The sequence below is a fragment of the Cyprinodon tularosa genome, unplaced genomic scaffold (genome assembly GCF_016077235.1).
Source record: "Cyprinodon tularosa strain WSP-4 unplaced genomic scaffold, ASM1607723v1 ctg46, whole genome shotgun sequence".
Lineage (NCBI taxonomy): Eukaryota > Metazoa > Chordata > Actinopteri > Cyprinodontiformes > Cyprinodontidae > Cyprinodon > Cyprinodon tularosa.
The window spans coordinates 764,953-774,812 of NW_024039185.1; the positions used below are offsets into that span (position 1 = coordinate 764,953).

Below are 9,860 nucleotides of genomic sequence, written 5' to 3' on the forward strand. Positions count from 1 at the left end.
TGTGATTGATCCTCCCTGCGTACACGCCCACGCCCAACAACCATGACCTTCCTAGCAGATAGGACGCTGAATCGGCTGCAACTGCAAACCTTCTTTCTTTTTTATTCTTTTTTTTTGGTGGGTGGTAAAAAGCAGCCAGGTGAATACTGTGATCAAAGATATCTTTTTATGCAGACCAGGTGCATCGCTGCTCCTGAGGGGAGCAGCTTTAACTGATGCTTCATAATGCCCATGAAATGATGCACCAGCATCCATTTCATGGGCATTATGCTGCCGTGCATTAAGCATAAATTAGTTCTGGACTCGTTATGAATACGCTATGTATACTCCCAAAAAAGTACATCTAAAATGCTGGCATACGCTAAACTTTCGAAGATTCTAGGACGTCCGTCAAACGCTGGCTAAATCGTCAAGGTGTGAGAGGGCACACAATAAAGTAAATTGAAATTTAATATAACTGAACCAAAATTCCTTAATGGAACCAAAGGATCTAGAAATAACTCCAGGAAAATGCTTTAAGAATTCATTTAAGATGAGAAATGTAAACGTTTTAAAAACATGGCAGAGATGTTATCCATTGGGCGTCCCTTCCAAAATCTCAATGCTTTGATTAGGAATAATCTAAGGCAGTTTAATATTTGTTGGGACAGCCTGCTGTGATCAGGTAATCTAAACCAGAGCATAAAAAAAACATTAGCAGTTTTTTTTATATTCTCTACCCTATGTTCTTGCTTTCTAGTAGTAAATGTACTACACACTAAAAACGGAAGAGACACATTTAGCCATTTAACCACAGATAAACTATTCAGGCTGACAGTTTAGCATTTTTCTGGAGCAGGCACAAGCTTAAACTTAGAAAATTTCCAGATTTTCTTCATTAATGGCAGATAAATAATCCCCCAAACCCCCCCAAAAAAGTGACATTTTGTTGTTCCAGAGGAGAAGGGCAAACAAACCCTTCTAGGTCTGAATCACTTCCTGTCGTGCTGCAGCTCAGTGGGCCGTTTCCTGCCTGCTGCTCCACAACCTTCAGCACAGCATCTTAAATCTCACCCTGGTCGGCTAAAAATATCCACCTGCTAAACAAAACTTTTTGCACATAAAACCCAACGGCTCATTTTTGGATCAGATTCTCCTGGTTTCTGTCAGGAAGCCTGCTTCTGTGGAGAGGATTTACTGAAAGCAAAGAACTGCTCTAATTCTCTGTGGGGAAGTTGAACAAAAGAGGCAGTATGCTCTCTGATTTTACAGATGCTGAAAAAAAAAGAAGGGAGGAGAAAGATTTTGATCACATGGTCACAAAGTCATTCTGAAAGTATGCTAGAGGGGTGCTGCCCACAGAAGTCTGAAAACCGCCGTTGAGAAGCTGCAGCGAGCATCACTTTCAGAGCTGTGGGTTAAATACTGTTTTCAAGCTGATGGACGACGGGATGTGGAACGCAAACATGGTGAGTGGCAACCTGCTGCCAATTACATAGTTCCTATAAGTAAAGGAGTCGGAGCTACATCCATTCAGAATCAGAGCTGAATGTGTGACTGAGGAAATCCTCTAGCATGTTTCTCTAACAGTGGAGTCCAAACTAAGTCCTGCTATCCTGCTTTTAGGGTGGTTTCCTGTTTCAAATCACCCGAATCAGGTGATAATTCATAAAAAGCTTCTGTAAAACTTTATGAGATCTCTATGTAGAACTCTATGAGATCCTAAGAAGGTAGTCTGTTTGCATAAGCTAGTTTGGAACATAGATGCACCTAAAAGTAGCGTGGTGCGGCCCTGGAGGCCCGGAGCTGCACACCTATGTTTACAGTTTACCTGTTGGACTCTAATGATAAATTCTGACTTTATTTTTTTCAGTCTGATCTGACCACAGACACCTATCAGCCCAGCACCACTATTCAATCCCTCTCCAATTTCACCCCTGGAGCTTCAACAACCTCAACCTCTGTGGACCCCATAGTATATACATGCACCTACAGTGTCTTTGCAGTTTTGGGCTTTGGCGCCGGCTGCTTCGTCTTCTACAGCTTCATTCAGACCTACATGGCTCAGAGACGGCTGGCCTGGCTCGACTGCCTCCTCTGGGTTTTCTGTGGTTTCCAGCTGCTGCTCCTACTACTGTCTCTCCCTACTGTGATGCACAGACTTGAATACATGCCGCGGACGGCCTGGGGCTCCGCCGCCCTTTCCTTCTCCATCAATGTGGCCTCTTTGTGCGGATTGCTTATCTTAGTGCTCATGGCGTTCGTCCTGACGCTAGATCCGCCGTCAAATGCCCTGCTGAGGAAGCCAAGGGTCTGTGCGGCGCTGGTGATCCTGACATCTTTTATAACCTCCGTCCTGCTGGCATTACTTCGACGCCTACAGGAAGATGAGGACGCCGGTGTTTCATACGCAGCTGCAAAGCTCTGTTTGGCTTTTCTGGTTCCCTTCACCGTCCAATTCGGACTGCTGATAAGCGGCTGCGTCCGGCAGTGGAAATCTAAAGGACGTTTTCTGTCCGGCTCTGAGGAAGGCCCTGTGTTTCTGACCGTTGCAGTGTTAATTTTTCTCTGCCAATTGTTCTACAGCATCATTCTGGAGAGAGTGGCTCAACCCAACAAGGATGGGGAGAAGAAACGAAACTTTCTGGCTATGGCCGATTGTGTGCTGTTCTCTGGCAGCAGCCTGAGCCTGATTTTTGTTCTCCTGCTGCACCGGCCGAGTCGAGAGAGTCTCCATGGCGTGATGAGGCAGCTGAGGGACTGCTGTCGGAGACCGGGACATCCGCAGCCCAACAGAAACATCATCGCTCCGCAAATCGAGATCACAGACACTCTGCAGGACATCGAGTCATAGACGGTTCACATGGCAGAACCGGCCCAATAGGAGGCTTTTAGAGCAAAAAAAACTCCTTCCTTCTTTTTACCATTAAGTTATTTTAAGAAAGAAAAGCAACCATTGCTCTCAGTGCAGCGTAGATTTTTACAACATTCAGAGTCATTCAATGTCTTGTTCTAAAGGGATGCAAGCAGAGGAAAACAAACAGACCAACAATAAAATAAATAAATAAAAACTTACACATACACATATTTCATAAATGAGCTGTTTTTGCTTGGATAGAAAGTAATAAAAAAGGCCTTTTACTGCTCTGTTCTACAGAACAAGCTGGTTGAACAGTTGGACTCTCTGCTCCGGCGAAAGAGTGAAGTTAATTTTTCCAAACTATTGGTAGATTCCACTAACCGGTCCAAGCAGTCCGAAACGAGACCCAACAGATCAAACACCCTGTGCAGAATCCCCTCTAACATGTAAATGTTTGTAAATATGCATTTTTGTTACCAGTCATGGGAAGTTCAAAAAGCTGTATTCAAAGTATTCTTTAAGCCACTTTTAAGTTTATGAAATAAATAAATGTAAATTTGAAGAATTTGTTGCTCTGGTAAAGTTCTTTCCTATTGAAAATTGATACAAATTAGAAAACCTAGGAGCAACAAGTGTCGCTGTAGAAGAGAAGTCACCCCCATAGCATGATGCTCCCACCACCAAGATTCAAGAGACTTTATTGTCATTCACATCACGTGTTACATGAGGTAGAACGAAATTGAGAGTCACGGCCCCAGTTACATCCGATTATAAAAAATAAAATATAAAAACTAGCTACAAGATCAAATTATATAAATAGAAAAAATATTTACAGGTATATAAAAACGAGAAGTAGAACAATAAAATGTATATTAATAGGAATGTACAGGATGGATGAAGTATGAGTAATGTAGCAGCATGGGAAGATAAATTTAGCAGTGCAACATTTTAAAGTGTCCAAGTGTAAACTGCAAATACAGTGTCATTGGGGGGGTTAGGGGTTGAAGTGACCAAGTTATTGTTGTTAGGGACAGTGCAGTGAGAGAGACTGAGAGGAGTTTGAGAGTCTCACAGCTTCTGGTATGAAGCTGTTTCTCAGTCTGGTTGTCCTACATTTGATGCTCCGCAGCCTCCTGGCTGAGGGTAGCGGGACAAAAAGTGAGTGTGCTGGGTGAGTGGGGTCCTTCATGATGCAGGAGGCCCTTTTCCTGCATCTGGAGGTGTAGATGTCTGTGGTGGTGGGGAGGTTGACTCCAACAGTCCTCTGTGCAGCCTTCACTACTCTCTGCAGAGCTTTCCTGTCTGCAGCAGAGCAGCTACTGTACCACACGTTGATGCTGGAGCACCATGGCTAACAGCGGAAACAGTGTGTTCAGAATGATGGAACACGTCTTCCACAGGTTTCCTGTTAGACCTGTTGGTTCAGGTAGAATTTAATGTCTGGGTAGGTCTGCAGCTTTTCTCCAGGGTCGGGTGATGGATTAAACAGAGATCAGGGGGATGATTAAAAATTGGAGCATTAATTTACAACCAAACCCAGCTTTAAACTTTTACACTTTTCTCCCTTGACCCGCTGGGTTCTTTGGGCTTCTCAATGCAACCAGTTTATCACATAAAAGCACTAACAGGGTTTATACATAAATGAGTAACTCTTATTTAATGCTTTTTAATGCTCTTTTAATGCTCTTAGAAATAATCTTAATGCCATCAACAAGAACCCATGATAAAATAAAAATGATATATGTATACACACTGCAAAATCCTTCGTCGTCTTCACCATGGACAAGATGCAGCCATGTCCTGAGTTCCTTGTTTTCCCGCCACTTTGGTTCAAATTTGCATTTTCCCCATTCTCTAACCTTTTCTCCGCCTCAAGCTTCTTTTCCGAAGCCATTATAATGCCACGATTAGGGGTTTGGGAAATAATCGTTTTGCCGATATATATCGTGATATTCGGCTGACCAATATAATATCGATCTTTCACTTCTTAGTATCGATTTTCAAAAACAAAAATGGTTACATAAAACATTGATGGGGAAATGGGCTACCTCTGCACCACCACTCTGGCAGAAAGCCCTGTGGAGCCCTTTAACTGTGCGTGCAGCATCAAATCTGTATTTGAGGCAGTGACAGTGGAAGAAAACCCCAAACAACATGGATAATAATACCTAAACAATATTTTCTGATGAAAATATACAGCACTTGCTGTTTTATCTCATCATTTGATTTTGATAGCTGGGGGAAATATGGCAATATATAGTGATACTGCAATATCGTGATAATATCGTATCGTGACCCAAGTATCGCGACATGTATCGAATCGCAACACTCATGCCAAAACTCACCTCTAGCCACGATTATCAAATTTAATGAATTTTAATGCCAATTAAGGTCTTAATTTAAAAAAAATATAATTTAATGACTCAAACCCTGACTTAATTCTTGAGTTCTACTTTTGCAAAATGCAAACAAAATTACAGATAAAAGAACTACTGTTCTGTGATGATTTAAGGCCGGATGGGACTAATGGATAGGAGGAGGTTGCAGAGAGGAGAGGTGGGATATGGACTCAGGCATTCAGGTGGACAACAGAACCAACCACTGGCTCGCATTGCCCTGAACAGTTTTCCACAAAGGACTCTTTAAGAGAAAAGCCAGGAAAAATCTCTGCAGCTCTCTGCAACCTTGGAAACATTGAGTCACTTTAAATCAAGGAGCACAGTTTCAGCCATCATGCCGCTAAGTTTCCAGCTCTTTTGCACCTGTTCTAGAAACTACTGCCAACCTTGGATGACGTACTCTCTGTTAAGCCAGAGAATGGCATCAACTGGAGACTGATATAAAGATTGGTTATACAAGATACTGGTGGCTCGTTAAACAATGATGTCTTCGTCTCATTTATGTCCTAAAAGAAGCTCAGGCCTTCATCTGCAACGAGCATAATAAAGAAAAGGCCAATCATGATGAATTCCCGCTAAAATGTAGCATCAGACCAATTTAAAAGCAGAGAGAACCGTATCTGAGGAAAAACGAGGTGAGCTGAGAGTATCCTCATGTGCCCTTTATCCTGTTTTCTGTAAACATCTCACCAGATGGTCTTTGCTAAAAAGCCGTACTCCCATATTTATGCTTTCTGACCTCCTACAACATTTAAAAGGAAGTTTCACCTCAGAGTCTGGTTCATACAGGTTCAGCAGGAGGTTTGGCTCATTACAAACCGACCCCCCCCCCCCCCCCCCCCCCCCCCCGCCCCCTTAAAGCCAGCCAGTGGTGGTGCAGTTAGTAAACACCGACCTGGAAAGACGCTCAAGTTTCATATCGTGTGAAATCATGTGACCGATGTTGCGCCTGCATAGCGTGTTGATGGGTGGAACGACGCCGTTTCTCAGTATTTTCTCGGACGACACAGAGATACTCTCCAGAACCGACTTGAAGGTAGGTTTTGACTAATTCTTAATCGCTATCAACTTTCTGAGGAAATTTTACAGTAAAAATTTAGAAAAATCTGGCAAAACAGACTGATCAACAACATTAAAACCAATGAAGAAAACAGGAATGAACTGCAAGGAGGATCAGAAGCTGGACTCAGGTCAGGTGCTATGGGTTTAGCCATTCGTCCTGTACGCTGATGAATCCTCATATTCATGAGAGCTTAGAAAATAAACCTCATCTTTTAAATCTGATTCTATTCCTGAAGGATTCTAACTTATATCGTTACTGAAGGAAGTATTTCTCATGTTAGGTCTCATCCCAAAAATAAACCTCTCTGTATTTAGATCAAGAGAAAGTAGAGTTTAATTGTGAAGTAGAAAGAAGGTGACACACATTCACTTGAACTAAACTGTCCCTGTGTTAGTTTTCTGGTTGCGTCTCGCTTCCAGCTAACAACTAAAGCATATAATTTATTCTTATTTTTCTGCAAAAAAACAAACAAAAAAAATGCAGACTAGTTAGCCTGGATTGAGAGCCTTCGCCCAAAATCAGTATTCAAATCTCATTACAGATCCTTGATTAGATGAATGTCTAAACTTTAAGTAGGCCGTTCTAGCCCCTAAATCTGCCTCAATTAAAAGCATACATCGCATGTCCAGCTGGTTGTTGATGTGGTTCTCCTGCTGAGGGCGAACCTTCGCTGATCTGCTGCCTCCTACAGGTTTTTTTCTCAGGATCGTCCTGAATTTAGCTCCATCAATCTTCCTGAAAACAATCCCACAGCATTATGCTCTCCCCACCATGTCAGGGCAGGATTCTCACCAGGATATTTTTCTATGAGCGTAACAGAAAGGAACTATTTCATTGTTTTTTTAAGCTTGCTCTCTGTCGTTGTGGGCTGTTCACCTGTCTTTAGGACTCAAGTCGACGTGGTGCAGGGTTCACAATATATGTGTGAGTAAGGAGGAAAATGTGTATCTTCATGATTCCGCTGTAACCTTAAAAGACCCAGCGTCTCTGCTGAAATGCGTTGGGGAAGAAGCCCAATCAGTCAAAGGGCCAATATACTGATAAAAAAAATAGCCTGATTTTTAGCTTAACAGCAACATCTTGAGCGGAACAACCCGCTAAGCTTAAATACGATGGCGAGCCCCTCTCAGGGGTATAATGGAAATTGACTTTTCAGTGTTAATGTGCCATGGTTGTGCTCTGTCATACATATGGTTTTATTAATAGCTAAATTGCTCCTCCTTCTCCTCCTCTTGAGAACCCTGTTCAATACACTTCTGTGTCTCCTGCACGACTCAATCATCTTGTCTCCGACAAGCCCCTGAGATCCTCACAGAACAACTGGATTAAGCTGTAAGCTTTTTATGATTAATCAGACTTCTAAAAGGAATTGGTTGAAAGTTTTTATTTTATTGTATTTAAAGGGGAAGAAAAGAAATCAAACAATCAATATTTATATTTTTCAAAAAACAAACCTTGAAACCAAATCAATCTGTTCTTTCTACCTCTCAGCTATGAGCCGGTTTGTTTTTGGTCTATTATATAAGATCCATCAGTGAACATATTGTAGTTTGTGTTGCAATGTGATTCTTTTCCTTAAAACTGAGGTTCAAATTCCTTCTCTTCTGATCCAGAGCTGACTTCAGCACCATCATCTGTTCGGACGGGAAGCCTGACCACAACTCGGACCTCGACAATCATTCAAGCTCAAAGATATGCATAGTTAGCAGGAAGGTTATGAGGCGGGATAGAAAAGTGTGAGAAGGACACGAGCATGTTCATGGAGCACAGAATCACAGCTGGAGAAAACCTGACCTTGCAGTCCAACGACACCCAGTTGACCACCGGCGTTCTGCAGACCTCATCCGAGAACGCGGAGCATTATCTTATAAACATATTAATATCTGGATTTTACACCATAATCCTGTTTCCTATCGGCCTCGTTGGGAACATCCTGATCCTTGTGGTCAACCTGCACCATAAAGGCCGTCTGACGGCCCCGGACCTGTACTTTGTGAACCTGGCAGCGGCGGACCTCATTCTGGTGGCCGACTCTTTGATTGAGGTATTTAATCTGAAGAAGGGTTACTACGACAACACCGGCCTCTGTACCTTCATGAATCTTTTCCAGCAGGTCAACCTCTACAGCAGCGTCTTCTTCTTGACCTGGATGAGCATCGACCGCTTCATTGCGCTAACCTGCGTCAACGGAACAAGCATGGGGCACGCCCGCCTCAGCTGCTGCTTCATCTGGGTGTTTTCCTCAGTGCTCACCCTTCTGCCTTTCGCTGTAGCTCAAGTGCAGCATTCGGGTGAGCTTCACTTCTGCTTTGCTAACGTGAGCCAGATTCAGTGGCTGGAGGTAACGCTGGGCTTCCTGCTGCCTTTCTGCATCCTGGGCGTGTGTTACTGGAGGATAGGGCAGGTGCTGCGGCGCAGCCAGAGAGAGCAATGCAACCCGCAGCAGAGGCCTCGCAGGCAGAGAGCTCTGCGTATGATCTCTGCCGCCGTGTTGGTCTTCTTCATCTGCTGGCTCCCGGTGAATGTTTTCATAAGCATTCACCTCCTGAAGGGCGACACAGACAGCAGCAGCACGCTGTGGGAGCTTTACCCTCTGACGGGCCACGCCGTCCGGCTCGCAGCCTTTTCCAACAGCTGTCTGAATCCGCTGATCTACGGCTTTCTGGGAGAGACTTTCCGGAGAAAGCTGAGGCTGTTTCTTCGGGAGAAGAGCAGAAGCCCCAAGCTTTCCAGGTCTGTTTCAGAAAGAGCCATGTACGCAACAGTTTCCCCAAACTGTCCCCCTACAACATGGGACACATCGAACGACTCCTCTAGTTCCACCTCTGAAAGCCGACACAGACTGTCCTGACACGGATCATAGGCTAAAGTCACGCCATGAGATTAATTAAACTTTAACGGACAATGTGACAGAAAGGGAGCTTGACAGCCGTAAATACGAAGAATTATTTATTAATAATATAAAACTTAAAGGTTTTCAGATCAACATCAGAGCAACATTTCATAGAAACAGTGATTGTATCCGACTGTGTTCTGCGCATCATGAAAGCAGTGATTACAAACGGGCATCAGGGAAGCATAATAAACTGGACAGTTTCAGTATTTTGTCTTCTCACCTCAGTAAGCTCTGAGTCGGCGTCTTTTGTCACCTTGTTCTTTTTATGCTTCTTTTGCTTTTTGTTTGTTTCCTCATCTGGGTTTGTAACTCGGGGAATCTGTACTGCAGCTCCCTGAAGAAAAAAAAAAAGATATTATTTTGAAAATAAATATTTAAAAGGTATTTATGTCTGTATTTATTTTTTTATTTTAAAACAATAGTAGCTTCTAATGTGTCTTGAAGGATTTTAACATGACAGACAGACACCAGTTGGACACAGAATACATATATTTTTTCCCCTCAGCATTTTATTGTCATTACACTGTCACAAGTACAGGCAGTACAGAGCAATGACATTCACTCGCTGCTTTTAACCCATCCCCTTGGGGAGCGGCGGGCTGCCATCGTGGGTCACCCTGGGAGCAGTGTGGGGTTAAGGGTCTTGCTCAGGGACCCAGAATG

At 43.3% G+C, this 9,860-nt stretch overlaps 2 protein-coding genes across 3 annotated transcripts; both read left to right on the forward strand.

Moving 5' to 3' along the window:
- Positions 1–980: 980 nt before the first annotated feature.
- On the forward strand, positions 981–3,053 carry LOC119793733. The gene is made up of 2 exons (XM_038300967.1): positions 981–1,448; positions 1,853–3,053. Exons 1-2 carry the CDS (start codon positions 1,419–1,421, stop codon positions 2,831–2,833), a joined length of 1,011 nt encoding a protein of 336 aa, XP_038156895.1. The 5' UTR covers positions 981–1,418; the 3' UTR covers positions 2,834–3,053.
- A 3,140-nt stretch (positions 3,054–6,193) lies between these two features.
- Positions 6,194–9,574, forward strand: LOC119793732 (G-protein coupled estrogen receptor 1-like). 2 transcript variants are annotated; one of them, XM_038300966.1, is made up of 3 exons: positions 6,194–6,274; positions 7,915–8,345; positions 8,415–9,574. In XM_038300966.1, the coding sequence occupies exons 2-3, from the start codon at positions 8,055–8,057 to the stop codon at positions 9,150–9,152; spliced, it is 1,029 nt and encodes a 342-aa protein (XP_038156894.1). In that variant the 5' UTR covers positions 6,194–6,274; positions 7,915–8,054; the 3' UTR covers positions 9,153–9,574. The 2 variants fall into 2 exon arrangements, with proteins under 2 accessions (XP_038156894.1, XP_038156893.1); XM_038300965.1 differs by having other exon boundaries at positions 7,915–9,574.
- Positions 9,575–9,860: the final 286 nt, after the last annotated feature.

Bases quoted from the DNA above. Each gene is read 5' to 3' on its own strand.
- LOC119793733 (XM_038300967.1), top strand. From the start codon at position 1,419: ATGGACGACGGGATGTGGAACGCAAACATG. The intron at 1,449-1,852 runs GTGAGTGGCAAC...TATTTTTTTCAG, and splicing joins GGATGTGGAACGCAAACATG to TCTGATCTGACCACAGACAC.
- LOC119793732 (XM_038300965.1), top strand. From the start codon at position 8,055: ATGTTCATGGAGCACAGAATCACAGCTGGAGAAAACCTGACCTTGCAG.